The sequence below is a fragment of the Myotis davidii genome, unplaced genomic scaffold (genome assembly GCF_000327345.1).
Source record: "Myotis davidii unplaced genomic scaffold, ASM32734v1 scaffold153, whole genome shotgun sequence".
Lineage (NCBI taxonomy): Eukaryota > Metazoa > Chordata > Mammalia > Chiroptera > Vespertilionidae > Myotis > Myotis davidii.
The window spans coordinates 32,262-51,262 of record NW_006284615.1 but is presented as its reverse complement, the minus strand read 5'-3'; the positions used below and the strand labels follow the sequence as shown (position 1 = coordinate 51,262).

General features: G+C 39.9%; 1 protein-coding gene across 1 annotated transcript in view; it reads left to right on the top strand.

Moving 5' to 3' along the window:
* LOC102757655 (neprilysin) overlaps positions 1-19,001 on the top strand; it is a gene marked incomplete at its 3' end in the record, with an annotated part of 79,555 nt that overhangs the window by 28,876 nt on the left and 31,678 nt on the right. The window contains exons 4-8 of the mRNA XM_006754875.2: positions 7,337-7,498; positions 8,452-8,532; positions 8,617-8,712; positions 8,836-8,954; positions 11,618-11,683. Of these exons, the coding sequence (XP_006754938.1) occupies positions 7,337-7,498; positions 8,452-8,532; positions 8,617-8,712; positions 8,836-8,954; positions 11,618-11,683 (524 nt within the window). The remainder of the gene's footprint in view (positions 1-7,336; positions 7,499-8,451; positions 8,533-8,616; positions 8,713-8,835; positions 8,955-11,617; positions 11,684-19,001) is intronic.

Below are 19,001 nucleotides of genomic sequence, written 5' to 3'. Positions count from 1 at the left end.
TTTGTACACACAGACTGAGGGAAAAACCCTGAGACTGAAAATCTATCTGTGTAAGCAGAAGGCAGGAAAAAACGGACGAAAGAGGCTGACAGCTCCAGGATCAAGAGTGTAGTAAGGGAACTTACATACGAAGTGTGTCTTGGAGTGGGAGAGGATATATATATATACAGTCTATAAACATTGACATATTTGTTGTATACATGTTTGTACACACAGACTGAGGGAAAAACCCTGAGACTGAAAATCTATCTGTGTAAGCAGAAGGCAGGAAAAAACGGACGAAAGAGGCTGACAGCTCCAGGATCAAGAGTGTAGTAAGGGAACTTACATACGAAGTGTGTCTTGGGCAGTGGCAAGACTGTGTGACAGGTGCTAAAGATTTATATAGAACAGGGCAGGACGGATGGGGTACTGGTGTGTGACCTGCCCCAGATAAGGGGAAACTGCCTTACATGCTTGCCCGGTGCAGGACAATGGCCTGATCCAGGAACCAGCATGCTATGGGGACATAGGGGAAGGGTCAATCAGACAGTCTCTGAGGCGATTCATGGGGAGCAACTTCCCTTCTGGCCCGGGTCTAGCTTTGGGATCTCTCCTCCACAGTATAGTGCTTCAGATCCCATATTCAGTTAGCATCCGATTGATGTGATTGGAAGGCAGATAGGAAAGGGGACAAACTTGCAGCATGAGAGGCATTGATTAGCAGAACAAGGCTTTTTTCCTCTGGAGGTAGACATGCAGCAGGGTTCCAGAGTAGCTGGAATTCCAGCATGTCTAATCGTGTTCTAGCAACTGGTGGAATGGTGATGCCTCACATCTGTTGCCTGCAAGGCGTAGATGCTTCTTGAGATAGAGAGCTCATCTTAAATGCACAGAGAGTCAAGCTCAACAAAAATGTTTCTTGGACAAAGCCTTGACCATCAGAGACGAGAAGTGATCCTGAATATAGTGCAGTTTTGCTACTGTGATCTACTCCCAAATCTCACCTGCTGGTCCTTGTGGTTCTTGGGAGAGGGAAGTGTGGAGGTAAAATCAAGAAGAGTCCTTCACCTCGAGGCAGGAGCCCACCTCAGGACTCCTCTAAGACAATGGAAGATGGAAGAGAGGCATTTTCATGCAGCAAACAGCTCCAGCACCAGAGGGAACTGGGTCATGGATGGGATCTGAGGTGGGAGGTTGTGGAGGCCAAGTCAGCACAGTAGAGGGGAAGTGGGCTTGTACAGGAGACATGTGTGTGGCTCCCTGTGATACTGTGCTGGGGATGCAGAGACTGAAGTGCACTTAGAAATATGGGTTGTCAGGATGTGAGCCCACTCACACCCACAGGCTGGAAAGACATGAAGAAATAATAGGCCTCATTCATCTACTAGTAAATGGGCCCATCTTTCCTTTCTGATATTGGGTTCTCTTGTCCTTATTCTCCATGCTTCTCTGTTGTCTGATCTGATGGTTCTCCCTTGATGGCTCATTAGAACCACTCAGGAGGCTTTAAAAAATGCCTGGGCCACCCTGGCTGGTGTGGCTCAGTGGCACTGTAGGGTTTGGGTTCGATTCCCGGTCAAGGGCACATACCTGGGTTGCGGGTTCACTTCCCTTCACCCCCCCCCCACTCCCTACTCCCCACTCCTGTTGGGGCGTGTGCAGGAGGAAACCAGTGTATGTGTCCTTTTGCATCTGTGTTTCTCTCTCTCTCGCCACTCCCTTTCACTCTCTGAAAAAAGCAATGGAAAAAATACCCTCATATGAGGATTAAAAAACCAAAAACCTGGACCACGCAGAGATTCTGATTCAGTCGATCAGGGGTAGATCCTGGGCATCTGTATATTTAAAAGCTTCCAAGATGATTCCCATGGTTAACCAGAGTTGCAAAGTACTGCTCTGAGAACATGACTGAGATTGCTCGCTCTCTCTACCCCAGTGTATTCTACTCTTTCCAAGGAGAGGTGAGGCAGGAATCCCGCTAAATATGCAGACATTTCTTTAAAACATGTCCACGTCAAGAAGATGCACTCCTGGAGGTGCCTTTGAGAGTGAGTGGCTTTTATACCACTTTCCCGTCTGCTTGCCCAATGGGAAGAATGCACCTAATTTCCCCCTTTCCTCCTTCCGAGCCACTACAGCCCCTCCAAGTCCTGCCTTTGACCCAGCACTGGTTGCTGGTGATAAAGTTGATATTGGGGAAGGAGGGGGACTGTGGTTATGAGCGTAGTAGGGAGAAGAGGAAGTAAAGAAGAGGGCAGGGCCAGGGGTAATTGAGAAGGAATGGAAAAGAAGAAAGTACAAGTTACTGCTTCTCATATATTCCCATCTGCTGTATCCAAAGTATAGTGGGAAAAGGATGAGCTGAGAGCCACAGATACTTAAGTGCAAGTCCTGGGACTCCATCATTTATTAGTTGCTTGATTTGAGGAAAATTACTTAATCTTGTACAGTCACCCACCCTTATCCATGAGGGATATGTTCCAAGACTCCCATGGCTACCTGAAATTGCAGATAAGTATCAGACCCTATAGATACTAATGTTTTTCCTATACATACACACATCATACCTTTTTACTTACAGAAAGCACTTTACAGCTCCTCTTTAGCATACCTGAATTCCTAGCATCACTATTCTTGTGCTTGGGGGCCATTATTCAGTAAAATAGGGCTACTTGAACATAAGCTCTGAGATACCTGGACAGTCAATCTGATAACCGAGATAGCTACTAAGAGACTAACAAGTGGGGAGCATATAGAGCATAGATATGCCGGACAAGTGATGATTCACATCTGGGCAAGATGGACCATGGCAGTGCGAGATTTCATCATGCTATTCAGAATAGCGTGCAACTTAAAACTTATGAATTGTTTATTTCTGGACTTTTCTACTTAATACTTTTGGACCGTGGTTAATTGTATGTAACTGACGCCATGGAAAGCCAACCACAGGTAAGGGAGAACTCCTGTAGAACTAAAGAGTGGTGATGCTCAGGTATTCAAAGCAGGCCTGCCTGATGTAAGCACCCCAAACACTTCCCTAATCCATACCCACACGACAGACCCTTGGTAATGAATACAGCAATTAATAACTTCCCAGATGGTAGTTGAGCTTGTTTTTAAATTCCTATAGTCAAATAAGTTGAGAGAATGTTACAAGAAGATTAGTTTGGAAAATAATGGTGTGTCATTTATTATCAGGCTAGAAAATTCAGAATTGTCATTCACAAGAAATAAGCTCATTATTAATAGAAGATTACTTTTTCTTGTCTTTATGTGACTATTTTCTTCAATTAAAAATAGGCTTTTTTCTTATTGTGAAAGCAATACACGTTCATCTAATACAAATTAGAAAATAAAGATAAGCAAATAACACAAAACTAAACACACTCATATTCCCTCCACCTGAATATAACTGCTGTAAATGCCCTCTAGACTTTCTGTGCTTTTATACAGGTTTTTAAAAATCCTAGTATACTAGTACTCTCTCCTTCGCCTTACAAACATCTGGTCAACAGCACTCCACATCAGTACATTTGCTTTTACTACATCCATTTTTATATCTACTTATTAAGGTGAATAATTTTGTTTTTAAACCACATTTGTTTACTCAGAAGTCACAGACCCACAGATAAGGAAACATCTGAAGAGCCCAGGTGTGGCTCTGTAGAGAGGTTGAGTAATTCAAAACAAAGTGCAAAATATAAAAACAATTACAACCAGTTTGACAGTCGTGTGTCTGTTTCCTACAGCCCTTCTACCCACACGTCTACCGCTGACTTCAAAGAAAAGTCAGCACAGAGGAGGTCCGGAGGATAAGGTGCAAAACCAGAATCAGACCCACGATAAGAGATTAAAGGAAGGTTGATCAAAGACCCAGCATAAAATTGCTAGCCCTTGACTTGCCTTGGCCCATGGCCCCAAAATACTCAAGAGAGCTCTCTTTGAAGTGATTGGAAGCGCCCATACCCAGATGAGTTCTCTGGTCAAAGGGATATTTAAAAAGGGACACAGGAAGGAGTTTGCAGAGTTGTCTCTTCCTCTCTCTTGTCTGCATATCCCTCACAAATTGTCTGAATGCTGCTTCTTTGGTTTGTTGTCCAGATGTAAGTAGTTGAACTGTACTGGGTTATGGAGGGAGGAATTTAGCCTAAGAGAAGGGTTGTCATTGTTCCTTGTGGGAGATTAGGGAAGTAACGGAAGCATGCACATGGCAGTGGGTTTGCACTCATGAGCATAATAGCTCTGCAACCACCACTCCTCCTTTTTGTTCCCGGTGTTTAAAAGGGCATGTGGTATTTCCAAAGAGGCAATAAGACATGCTCATTCTACTCATTCATTGCTTGTTCACGGCTCTCCCTACTGGGAGTTTACTGCTCTTTCTGGTGTTAGAACATAAACCATCCATTGCCCCAGAGAAGGAAAGAAAATAGAAGGGCTCCCCATATGGCAGTAGCCTTTACAACATTCAGGTTAATTTTTTAAAAGTGTTTTGAAAGACAAGAGTTACATAAAATTGCTAAAAATGTATGCTTAGAACATCGTAGTTAGCACTTCTTTTGGGCTTCAGTTTTTTGTTTTGTTTTTCTCTTTACATGATAATCTTCCATGTTTTTAGGATCTATATTTTTGTTTCCCCTGCCATCGTTTCTTCATTTCCTTTCAAGTTCAAGGGGATTACTTTTCTCTCCACTTCTTTTAGGTTAATTTTTTAATCTTTACCTGGGGTTCCAAGTTAACGTTTTAACTGACAAGTCTGGATTGAGCACCATGGTAGGCTCCATGAGAACTGGGATATGCATTTCCTCCTTTACCAGAACCCACAGTCCAGGGGAGGAGATAGGGATTTTCCAACAACAAATAACTAACATGATGCCAGCTTTGTAAGTTTATCTTTCATGAAGAAGGAGGATTTGAACTGGGCCTTGAAAATGCCTGAAATTTCTAAATGTGGGAAAATAGAGAAAGGATATTTTAGTAGATTTGAGGCAACATGGTCAAAGGTGTGGAAACAGGAAAACTATAAGGTCTTTCACAGCAGAAACTCAGTACATTCATTTATTTGAGGCAGTTGGCTCATGTGAGGAAAGAATGAGAGAGAAGCTTCATTGGATATAATAGGGTCAGAATATGCTGTGGGATCTGGAATTTATTAGGAATGCAAAAGGGTTATATTGAGACCGTGGGAGTGGAAAATGGTATGCTGAATTGTTATGACAGTTAATCTGACTGGCACACAGAATGGGTGGCATGGAGAGAAGCCTGGGGCCATAGTTTGGGTGAAAGTGCAGCGGGGGGGGGGAGGTCTGAAAGAGAATGGAAATGGTGGGAATTGGAATGATGGGATGGACTCTGGAGCTTGTGAAATGAGAACTGGTCTGACATGCAGAGTCGGGGAGGGGATGTGGAGGAGGAAGGAATTATAGGACTCATAGATGATTCGGGAATATTGCCACACAAACATACTTGCACATGTTTTACTGAGGTACTGGATGATGGGAATACAAAGAGGTTAGGTTCATCATCAGAATGGTTATGAGGACAGATAGGTAACTACCATGAGAAACCCAATGTAGCTTCATCTAAGCATAAAAGACTGATTGAGGCCATGAGCTCTCAGTTCAGAGAAAGAAAACTTCCCTGAAGTTTGGAATAATGGAAGCTTCAGGAAAGAGATAGGACATAGCTGAACCTTGGATAGTGGATAGAATGTGAAGAGAATGGGAGGAGTTAAAAGGATAAAGTGGGTGGGGTCAGGGGAGAAGCAAAGGCACAGGGTAGGGAAACACAGGTATTTGTGATACACGGAGCAAGCCCATCTGATTGGAGCAGGAGTTTGTATAAAAGTGCAGAGAGGGAAATGGGGGAAAGTGGAGATTTGATTGGTCTAGTAAAGATTTAGAGACCAAATTAAGGAGTTGTAATTTAACCAACCTACTGTGAAGCCACTGACATTTGAGCAAGGGAGTGGCCTGTGCTAAAGGGTATCTTTTGGAAAGTTTAATCTGTGAAACTGTGGAATGTATACATATAAGGAGATAGTACTAGGAAGGTGAATAATTGGGTGATCTTTAGTCAGAAGAGAATGAAGATAAACTAGGTTGACATTGATCATGGAAAGAATATAGAAAATAGACAAAGTTATTCCCGATAAGTCCAAGGTCCTGGGAGAAATAGACTTTTACCCAAGGTTCAAACCTGGGAGGCTGTGAAAACAATTGTCCTATATATCAAAGACTAAAAGTCCAGGGAGAACTGGTTTGGAGGCAACCCAGACAGTTGGAGCCTGAGATGGCAGCCAAGCCAGTGAGTGGGTCCATAAGGTGGTGAGAAGTGGGGGTTCGAGGCTCAGCTGGAAAACAGACTTACCATTCCAAGTTGAAATATTCCTCACAGCACAGCAATTGTGTGAAGTTTTTAATGAAATGATTTTAGTCAGACACTGAAGTATTTCCAGAAGCTCATCTGAGATCTTATACTCTCTTGATACAGATGAATTCTCAATTGCTCTCCTGTTTCCCTTGCAAAACAGTTCACCTTGTCTGAGAAAGAAAGAACATGCAGAGAGCAGTGGGAAGGTTTTTCTCACTATTCCAGGTGTAGAGATTGTGGGCATTGGGCCTCCTGTCCATGATTCTTTCCTGCAGTGGAAATAATTCATGTTTTATGCATCTTTCTATCCATTGCAGCACCTAGCACAGTCAGTATTTTGTACATTGTAAGTACGCAGTGTTGGTTGATTTGCATCTTCATTGCAGTGCTCAAAGATAAAAGAGTGGACATAAGAAACACTAATGAGCTTAATGACAGACTCTACATAAACAAATGCAAATGTGATGTCAAATTTGAATTGCAAAAATTGTGTAAGCAAGGTTCAAGAAGTAATAAATGTAGCTTCAGATCTTGACTACAATGATCAAACCCATTAACAATCCCTCATCCCTTGGAGTTTGAGAGACATTCAAAAGTCATAGCTCCTTGAAGGCAGTCATCAGCTCAAATTGTCAGGATGAAGACTGACCTTGTATTAACTCCAAGCCCAGGACAGCTGAGGCTGACCTATATGTGGTTCTTCATCTGAGATGGGAATTAGCAAGAACCTAAGTTATTTGAGAGAGGGGATGAGATGTAGGATGGAAGGCCTCAGACCTTTCAAGAAGAAAACCAATCAACTGTGGTAAAGGAGGACTATCGATAGATAATGTTCATCATTCCACTCTGAACTGACAGTTATATCTGAGAAAAAGGAGCGTCAGGCCAGTTGACTTGCTCATAAGGTGGAAGCAACATACCTTTCCCCCTCCTCCAAACTAAAGGAACACACCCTTTGTTTTGTCTCACTTGTCTGGTCCTTCAGCTGCTCGACTCATCCAGAACATGGATCCCACTACCGAGCCTTGTTCCGACTTTTTCAAATACGCCTGTGGAGGCTGGTTGAAACGCCACGTCATTCCTGAGACCAGCTCCCGCTACAGCAACTTTGACATTTTAAGAGATGAACTAGAAGTCGTTTTGAAAGGTTAGTGAAGTTTGTGTCTGTGCATCCAAAATTTATCTCTTAATTTATCCATATTTAAAGATACAACTCTTGCCCTTTATGGGGAACATGCGCAGTATTAAAGTCGTAATCCCTCCAAGTTTTGTGGAACCACCACTTAGTCATGCTGAGGGTGGTAGACACTGAAATGGATATGTTGGCATCTCTTAGTATTCCTGCTTTCATTTGTAGCTACACAAACAATAACCCTATTATTTCTAGAGATGGCATCTTTATGCCATCATACAGAAGAAGAAATTAAGTGATTTCCATTAACCACCAACTCCCTAGTTTTCCCACCCCGACCCTGTGTTGACGTCACTATAAAACGTCTGACCCAGCTTACCACACTCTCCCTGAGAATTTGAAAAAATCATATCTAGTCCCCCACTAATCCTCTATCCTTTGTTCTCCTCTAGAAGTTACTTTGTAGAACGAGTTTTGCTATTTTCTGACATCCCTACAAGCAGAACAATTCGTTCAATGTATTGGGAGCCTGAACAGTAAAATCACACTAACGGAATTGTTTCCAGCCCTCAGGAGGACTATCATATTAAATTCCAAATTCCTCTGTATTATTATTATTATCTTTTTATTTCAGTGTGAAACCAAAGTAACTTTTCTGTGGCAGAGCAATACACATCACTGTTCACACACACACACACACACACACACACACACACACACACACACACACGATAATCTAGTTGAAAACGCTTTCATGTAACTCGGCCAATGAAACTAACTCCCAGTCCTGCACTAGGAATAATGATTAGGAAAGGGGGCTGGTTTTCCCCTGTAGGGTTTTTGGCAGGGGAACGGAGTGAACATACATACAAAGGAGCAAGTTTGTTACTGAACCTGTGTTGAAAATGTTCATTACAGCTGCCAATGAGCGATTATATTCATGCATTTTATTAACTGCCCCATTTCAGATGTCCTTCAGGAACCCAAATCTGATGATATAGAAGCAGTGCAGAAAGCAAAAACATTGTACAGATCGTGCATAAATGAATGTAAGTGCTCCTCACTCTATTTCATCAAGAGTGTGTCAAAATATGCAGACTTCTTAATACATTTATTTTCATTGCTTTCTAAAGCTATTATTGATAGCAGAGGTGGCGGACCTCTACTCAAAGTGTTACCAGATATATATGAATGGCCAGTAGCCACAGACGACTGGGAGCAAGTATATGGTAAGGCAGTGTTCCTTCTTCGTTTGAAAACATTTCCAATAAAAATCTATGTTATTATTATGCTGTGTATCATGTTACTGCACTGAAGCTTCTAAAGATGTACTTCACCTTTCATTGCTTTAGGTACTTCTTGGACAGCTGAGAAGGCTATGGCACAACTGAATGCTAAATATGGGAAAAAAGTCATTATTAATTTTTTTGTTGGCACGGATGATAAAAACTCTTCGAAATATATAATTCATGTAAGTTTGCATGGCTGTCAGCCAAAGTTATCTTTAAATTGTAATAAAACTTCCACACATGTTGCTGTTATTAATACTTAGAAACAACGCCCATTCTCATTTGAATTGCATGGGCAAGGAGGTAATACATTAGTGCTCCATCCCTGATATCTGGATCCCCCAAGTATATTTTGAAAATGTTTTCTTCATGCTGTGTTATAGATGTTCATCTCTCCTTTTTGCTTCCATTTTAAAAATACTTCTCCTTTCATAAAATAAATAAGAAATGAAAATCTTTAGGCTCCTCCTACTTAGCAAAAGCACGTGGTTTCTCTGTATGTTCACCAGTGTGATCTGGTTTACAATAGCTTTGCAGGTCTGGAAACCAGATTTCCTAATTGCTTTTAAAAAGAACATAGAGAAGGGATTTTGAACACAATTGTGGTTCTCGCTAAAGAATGTCTATACTTTTTTCTCAATTAAGATAAATAAGATGCCGTTCTTTCCAGATGGCTTTGTTAGATTTTTAAAAATTGAATTTATTGGGGTGACATTGGTTAATAAAATTATACAGGTTTCAGGTGTACAATTTTATATCTCTTCTGTACATTGTGTTGTGTGCTCACCAGCCCAAGTCTCCTCCCATCACCATTTATCCCCCCATACCCTCCTCTACCTGCCCCCACTCCCCACTCCCCTTTCCTTCTGGATTTTTATAAAATATATTTTTATTGATTTCAGAAAATAAGGGAGAGGGGGAGAGAGATAGAAACATCAATGACGAGAGAGAAAATCATTGATCTGCTGCCTCCTGCACACCCCCAACTGGGTATCAAGCCCACAACCTGGGCATGTGCTCTTGACTGGAATCAAACCTGGGACCCTTCAGTCCACAGGCCAATGCTCTATCCACTGAGCCAAACCAGCTAGGGCTGGATTTTTATTTTATTTTTTTAAATGTAAGCCATTCAATTAGGTTTATCTAAGGTGTCACTTAAAATGGGATTTATGCATAATGAGTGTGTTTGGAACAGACTAAAAAATTTATAAAGCTTTTATTTTGTCTCCTATAACATAAACTAACTCAAAAGTTGCAGGTCACAGAATCATATCTATGTCACTATTGCATAAATATTCATGGTTATTTGTTAAAGTCACAAAAGATATTTAATCTGACTCTCTTCTCTCTTTGGGCTCTCAGTATCCTGCATGATCATTGTAAGAACATTTTAAAAAGTATATATTTTATTGATTTTTTTTAAAGACAGAGGAAGGGAGAGAGATAGAAGAAATATCAATGAGAGAGAAACATCATCGATAAGCTGCCTCCTGCATGCCCCCCAAAGTGCATCTGGGAATCAAACCAGTGGCCTCTTGGTTCCTGGTTCGACGCTCAAGCTCAACCGCTGAGCTACACCAGCTGGGCATGAGGGCTTTTTTAAAGGAGGATCAGAAGGTTGGATAAGGAGCAGGGCCTTTCTTCTGGATATGTTTTGGCTCTTTCCATCCAGCCCTTTGGGTGATGTTTCTTTTGTGCTGAATTGGCTCTTCCTGCGAGGATTCTCACTTAAATCATCAATGCTCTCAATGGGCCCTGTATCTGTCTTTTTTTCTTTTTTTTTTTAATTATCAGTGGCTCAAAATATTTTATTATTAATAATAAACCAAGAAATATTTATCCATGATTGATAATGTCAAACTTAGTTTAGTTGATCATTGAAGACATTTCACTCAAAAGCTTCCCCTGTACCCACCTTACCATGCAGTGCATAGGAAGCTCTCTCACGGAGCTGCAAGTGTGTCCAGGTAGTGCTCTCACAGGGTATGAAGATGGACTGGACACCACAGAGCACACCTGAGTTTGTCTTTTACACACTTAGCTCTCAGCAGTGTCTGCTGACGTCCAGAGCAGAGCAGCTTTGGAGAGAACCAAGGAGGTGTCTCCTCCGTTCCCCTACCCATGGTCGGCAAACTGCGGCTCGCGAGCCACATGCGGCTCTTTGGCCCCTTGAGTGTGGCTCTTCCTGAGCCTTAGGAGTACCCTAATTAAGTTAGTAACAATGTACCTACCTATATACTTTAAGTTTAAAAAATTTGACTCTCAAAAGAAATTTCAATTGTTGTACTGTTGATATTTAGCTCTGTTGACTAATGAGTTTGCCGACTACTGCCGCCATAGGATCTCAAAAAAAGAAAAAAAAAATCTCTGGCAAGATTACAGTAGCTAAAAATGTTCTAGACTTACTGTAGAGATTTCCTATCTTTCCCACCTTTTATTTTTATTCCATCTCATTTAAGGGCTGGGGTAGAAGAGAGTGTTCCCCAGGCACACATGTTAGAATCTCAGGAAGTAGAATGGCCTGTAAATGTGTGATTTAGAAGCTCCTCTCTCCTAGATTCTGACATGTTTTTGTCCACCTGCACCTTCTGTTCTGTTAAAATCCTTACCAGTATATTTTCTGTTCAGGTTTTTCTTTGTTTCTTTTTCCTCAATTATCTGCAGCACAATCTTCCAGATTATCTATCAGCCATCAGCTTAATACTTTGACATAGTGTGAAAACCATTTCCTAATTATGTGTTCACTCAGTGTGTGATTGTTACCCTTCTAAACAGCGAAAACACTGCGGTCTTGTTCTATATCCACTGAATGGTTTATATTCATCTTTTGTGTATTTTTTTATAGATTGACCAACCTCGACTTGGCCTCCCCTCCAGGGACTATTATGAATGCACTGGACTATATAAAGAGGTAAACAAACAAACAAACAAATAAAAACACACACACACACAAAGCAATTAACAAAATAAATCTACAGAATCATCTGGTATAAACTTACAAATAATGAAAAAGACTAAGGCCAAGTGTATGTTCTTTGTGTTCTTCACTCTGGACAGACTCTTAAAATCAGACACAATCATGAGCTCCCTTTGATAGAATGAATATTCTCAGCAGAAGGAAGGTGTTTTAAGAAACAAAGAAACTTGCAATTCCTTATTTGTGTCTTGATTTTCAGCATTTGTCTATGACCCATTTTGAAAAGTCAATTTCAAATGCTTTAATTCCCCTATAAATTGGATCATTTGCAAAATGAACACATCAGCGAGGGTCTCTAGGCAGTGGTCGGCAAACTGCGGCTCGCGAGCCACATGCGGCTCTTTGGCCCCTTGAGTGTGGCTCTTCCACAAAATACCACGTGCGGTCACACACATACAGTGTGACTGAAACTTCGGGGTCCATGCGCAGAAGTCAGTATTTTGTGGAAGAGCCACACTCAAGGGGCCAAAGAGCCGCATGTGGCTCGCGAGCCGCAGTTTGCCGACCACTGGCCTAGGGCAATATCAATGAGGACTGAAGCATGGTCCGGTATGAGAACATCCGTGGCACCCTTCCAGAGCCTTCTGATTTGACTTTCAGTGGACTAGCTAGGGCACTGGGATCAGACCATCGGTCAGCCAGCCAAGGGGCGTCATACTACATAGAACTGATGGATGCTCTGGGGTGCTTCTTCTCATCCCCCAGCCTTACTTCCTCAGGCTGTTTATGCGCTCTTTTTTATTGATGTAAAGGAACAACTCGGCAATGTGACATATTATTAGATATTTTGGAAAGATGTTGGTTCTATATATAATGTCTTCATAATTATTTTGTAGCTCAGAAGTAAGTTAACTTTACCTTTGATGATCACAGTGTAGTGATGTGGCTGAAATGAGCCTCTAGTCAAAATTATTAGCTATATATGTTTATGCTAAACATTTATTTTGTGTAACTTAGTTCAAATAACATGGAATAAATTCACTGTAAGGTATCTTTTTGAGTGGCTACACAATATTGAAATGAAGGAAAAGATATAAAAGGCCACACTTAATAGCATCATCATGTGGGTGTGGGATTTGAGTTCACTGCAATCTAGTTACTGTGTGGGTTGCAGCTATTGGCTTTATAAGATGTCCAGCTGCTTCCTATTGCAGAGTTGAGGGTGATTGAGGAATTTTGGCTCATTTTACTACACTTCCATCATCATCAACCGGGATGTTTTTCATATTTAGAATTGTATCCTAAAAACATGTCAAAATTTTTTAATCCTAAAAATATACATTTTTATATTAAACGTTTCTGATAGGAAGATGCTTGGCCGTCAGTGTATATGTCCTATGTGGTAAATGCATTCTGTTGTTATTCCAAAATGCAGTTGTTAAGATGATGGCGTATTTGTGCATCTTACATTCAATACTATGTCACAATTGAGAACAGGTTACAAATTGGCAGGCATAGGATTGAGTCCGATATAGAGGCATTTTTGTTTAACCTGCAGTTCTTTGTTTGTTTGTTTTTTCATTTGGATTAGTTGCTAATATTTTAAAATGTTAGAAGATTTGACTTGAGAATCCAGATTTCTTGATAAATTAGTAGAATTGGAAACCCTAGGCCTCATTGCCATGTGGCAGCAGTTAGACCCCTTTAGGTAGGTCACTTGTTTTCTAGGTTTGAGCCGTTCTCACCTATATGATTCATTGATTTATGTTGACTTCCTGGTCCCTAGATGTTTGAGTTTGTAAATTAATTGGGTCCTGGCTAAGTTTCAGTAACAAAGAGACCTGAAAATAATGGAGCTCAAACAAGAGAGAAGTTTATTTCCATTTCCTGTTAAAGTCCAAAGGTGGGCAGAAAGTCTAGGTGAGGTAGGAAGCTCTGTTCCATGTGAATGGCCAGGAACATAGCTTCCTTTGATCTTTGACCTTGATAGTGTTGTATATGAGTCTAACTGGTCAAGGTTGATTCACCAGTGCCTGGTTCACATTTCAGGCCACAGGGAAAAGAAAAGGAGATTGGTAGACAAATGATTTCTTTTTTGTGTAAGTGATGCAGACGTTGTATTCATTCCATTGTCATATGGCCACAACTATGGCCACAAATTTTAAGCAGGCTGGGAAATGTAGTCTTAAGCTGGGTAGACATGCATATGTGCCTTATTAAAATTCAGTTTTGGGGGAGGAAGGTTCTATTACTAAAAAGAAGCAATCTCTATCACAGTTTGGGAAATACTAATAGTATATTTGTAGCCAAATAACAGAGTAGGGATCAAATCTAGGAACAATAATATATTATGTTTATAGAGTTGATGAGTGAGACATCTAAAACTCAGAGGGTTATCCCAGAACACTCAGCAAAACAGTAGTAGAACTTTTGTCCTTATCTATTGCTCCTTCCATTGCATCATTCCAACTTCATAAGAGTATTCCTTCTATAGCACATGGGTTTCTGTAGACATTTTTACTTATATATTTTTTTCTAGAAAACTGTAAACTTAGAGGGAGCAGTGTCATATCTCACTTATCCTTGACTTTAGTCCCAGTGCCCAGCTCAGTTTCTGGTCTTTAGTAATTATCAAATAAATATTGTGGGTCAGTAGATGAATGATTGAGGGGGAAGATGGAAAGGAAGAGAGGAAAGAAAAAGAAAAGAGAAGAGCCCAGTTTCATTAGGGGTCCTTCCTAGTTCCTTACCTTGATTCTTAAGGATGTGTAAACTCTAGAGCATCCATCGCTCATAGAATACACTTCCTGAGCATCTGCAAACATCTTACAAACCATGTATCCTTTCATCTTTTCAAACTCCGCGACAGTCAATTTGCCTGAGATATTTACACATTCAGTGAGCCTCATACTTTTGCATTATTTTATTGAAAAGAACCAACAGAAGTTTTGAAGAATTACATGAGGTTGCCAACATTTTCTTTTACTAAGAAAGGTGCTGTCTTTGACTAGAGAAGCCTGGCTTCTTTGCCTTAGCCAATGATTCTCAAACTATGGTGTGGGGTCTGGGTGTGCAGATATGCCTCAGGAGCTAGAGATAAGGGAGGGTCATACCCCGTCTTTAATCCAAAGCACCCTCATCAAAGATCTTTTTTTTATCAAGTCATTACTCAACCCCATTTCCCCAGGTTCTTTTTTATCCTTCCTTCTGGGATATCCAGCTCATCTGGAGAATCATCTTCCATAGTTCTAAAGCTTCATATAAACAATGAAAATAGGACCCACAATGATAAGAAAGCCCATTTCACTTCACAGAGCACTTGTTCACTTCTGATACCTTAGGAATGGAATTTTTGTGTTGTGATACGGCATTTAAACCATATCACAGCACAAGTAAAATACCTTGTTCCGTGACGCTACTAAATAATGAAAGTAGGTAATGCATTATTTTTTTCAAGAACTATATTGCGCCTCCTTCCTTTAAAACAAAGCTTACTTTACTCTTGTTAAAAGGCCTTTCAAACTTATTATGTGCTGTTATTCTGGCAGTTTTAAATGGTATATTTTGAGAAATGCATGTTGTATCCCTCTGGTTATTGTTCTAAACTTAAATGTCTCAGTTCCCTTTTCGTTTTCTGTACTTTACCTCTCACTTACAGAGGAAACATGCCCTAAGGCAATAGAAACCCAAAGATTTATATTCTTATAATTTTTACATGACAGAATCGTATATTTTCTTTAAATAATGAAGGTTACTCAGGCACAGACTCTAAGAGCCAAATGGGACATTAGAGGATTTAGTCCAACTCCTCATTTTACAAATGAGGGATCAGAGGCCCAAAAAGTAAAATGACTTGCTTAAAGGTCATAGATTAGAAGAGTGAGGAACATTCATTGTAAGCAGTAAAACCTACTCCGATGAACTTAAATTTTGTAAAAAAAAAAAATGTTTTTGTTTGTCTCACTTGACTGTAAAGCTCTAGGGATAAATCAGGCATGGTAGGTGCAGGGGTTCAATTAAGTCATCTTATCTCTATCTTTATTCTCAAGGTTCTATTTTCTTTTGTGTTGGCTTCTTGCTCTAGAACTCTGTCTCCATGTGGCATCAAAAGATAACCATTGGTAGCTTCACAATCCAGAAAAAGAGAAATCCCATCTCTCCTTATGTCTATCAAATTCTGAGAAAAAGACCCCGATTGACCCTATCTGAGACATCTGCTCTTCAACCAGCCACTGTGTCCAGGAAACTGAGTTAACTAATTGATAGTGTCAGCTAATCTCCATGACTCAGGAAGGGAGACAGTCCTACCAACAGGAAACAGAATAGAGGTTCTGTTATAAGAAGATAGAGGAGAAATAGCTACTGTAGCCTGCCTTACCATCTTCCTGTTTCTCAGTTCTCAATGTAGCTTTCCTTCCATTCAGTGCTAGTCTACGAAAACAGCCGAGCTCAAATCTCATTTAAAAGTATTAATTAAGCCAGCTCATGTGCATGACATACGTTGCCAAACAAGACTAGATAAACACTATTTTATTCCAGAGACTTATAATCTAAAATTGTTAACTCAGTGTTGTATAGGCCAAATATTAGGCAGAAGGCTGTACAAATATGTACACTAAAAATTGACATGTCTTATCAGTTTGGTTTATCTGAGTGGCTCTTCTTGTGTGAAGCTTTCTTTCCCCGGAAATAACTAGAACTTTCTAAATGTCATGGCAAAAGAACTGATCTCAAAACGGGTTCATTAAGGATCCTCTCATGCTGTCCTCTCTTGTTAAAGAGGTAGACACCTGATTTATGAGGTATTCTGATTATCTGAAGATGACTTAATGCCATACTACTATCTTAAAGGCTATAAATAATGAGATTGAAACAGTCCCACTGGGGATCGAGCCAGCCACCAGGGCATGTACCCCCTACCGGGAATCAAATCGTGACCTCCTGGTTCATAGGTCGATGCTCAACCACTGAGCCATGCCAGCCGGGCCAGTGTTTTATTTTTAAAAGAAGAGCTGCATAGATATTTAGGTGGGTTTCTTTTTCACAGAATTCACTGTATCAAAGCTTGAACAAGGTTGTCTTAGGACTCAAAAAAGGTAGCCGACTCTAGCCCTTGTCCTAATAACTAATTCCTCTCACTGATACACACATAAAAACTGAATTTCAGTTTTAAAAATAGTCTGGCCAGTGTATTATTTAAATTTTACAATGTGTTAATTACTTTTCTCTCAAATCATGACAATTATAGTCACTTGGCATTTTATATATCTATAAGTATCTCGAGGGAGGAAATTAAATCCTTAAGGTAGAATCATATCTTGTAGAAAGGATTTAACAGCAGCAGTAAGTCTACGTTCTGACAGCTCCTATATAAATTTGGAAGCTGGAAAAGATAATCAAGATATTAAGAAATGCTGCAATCATTCACATTGGAATAGTTGCCAAGTAATGAAGTTCATTAAAGGAAGTAGTGCATTCCATGTAGCTGTATTAAATATTTAAGCATCACAGAAGCCAGTGCTTCCATCTATGCTTACCTTAGGCCGAGATCCATAGTCTTTTTAAAAAAATATACTTTAATTGATTTCAGAGAGGAAGGAAGAGGGAGAGAGAGGTAGAAACATCAATGGTCAGAGAGAATCATTGATCAGCTGCCTCTTGCATGCCCCACACTGGGGATTGAGCCTGCAACCCGGGCACATGCCTTGACCAGGAATTGAACCGTGACTGCCTGGTTAATAGGTCAAGAATCAACCACTGAGCCACACTGTCCAGGCCCGTAGTCTTTAGATACATCTATAAGAATGAAGTTACTGGAGGAAAATCAGTTTGCAGAATCAGCAAAGTGAGAGAGCATTCTTGTTATTATTTTCTTACTTGATTAACAAAAAAAAATCCCATAGAGTGAAAACCAATCTCAGTAGGTTGATATTGAAAAATTCAAATTACCATTTTGTTCATAGTCAGTAGCAATTTCCTGATGAATGCAGATGAATTTATATGATTTGAAATACAGTTAATTAAAAAACACGGCATGCTTAGATTTTGGAATAGTTGGTCCCATTAGGTGTTAACTCAGACATATTTGTTTATTTCAGAGTGAAACAAGAATTCTGATTACCTTTGAGTAGGAAAAGAATGGAGTTCACAAGAATTCACATAAAAACATTCTATTATCCTGTACCTTAGTGATTAGATTTTAACACAGACTCACAGCTGAGTCTGTATTAAAAATCTAATAGTTTGTTTTACTGAGTGTCAAATCCATAGACAATGCTAGCTAGACATCCCAGCATCATGAGGTATCTGTGGAAAAGAGAGCCCTCTCCCCAAGGGAACTGTTTGCTTAGCATTTAATAAGGGTCATGGAATGCCAGTATCTAAACCTAACTTAAAAGTGTCCTCTTGACTTTCAAATTGATAATAACTATACATTTTGCTGAGGTTCTTGCTTGATAATATATTTTCATCTCTCCATGAGTTTTATGTTTAATCCTCTTAATGAGTCACTGTAATTCAGATGAATATAACATAGCCCTATCACTGATAATAAATGAGAAGAGACATAAAACTCTCTTGAAACTGTGAAAGTGTTAAACACTGGATAGCCTTCCTTTGTATCTACCCTGTGAACAGGTAGTAGAGGAATAGCAGTGCCCATCGATCCAGATTGTGTGGCTTCTGCAATCTTGGTTGTTTGTCATCCAGGTAGTGCTGGGAACTTGGGTTTTGAGAGAATTTTCATGAGGTGGGATCATCATTTATTTTGCTTGCTGATAGATAAATAATGGCTAAATGGCAATGGGTTGAGATTTATGAAAGTGGCATTCAATTTCCTGGAGTTAATGCCACTCTGAACTTGAAGAAGGCATTGATATATTCTATAAAAGTTTGATAATTTAACTAGTTTACTTTCACAAAGTTAAAATGTATGTGAAAGATAAAATGCAAAGAACTTGAATTCTTTGAAGAAAGCTGATATCCAAACCTATGGAATCTTATAAATTTCATAGTAAAGGGAGCCAACTATGGAATTAAATAAAACCCACAGGTTTATGTTGGAGGAGCTCATGAGAACACAGTCTCATTTAAAAAAAGAAATACTGGTTGGCCAGAGGAAACAGATATAAAGGTATAAAGATATCCTGATAATATTAATATGAATTTGTGGCCATGTCTTCATGAATAGCTATATATATGGCACATTGACTTTCTAAGAATCCATGCAGGTCATTTCTTTTAGAATGTAGGAAAGCGTATCTATTTTATTGTGCTTTATCTGTTACCAGAAATTAATATTGAATGGAAAGGG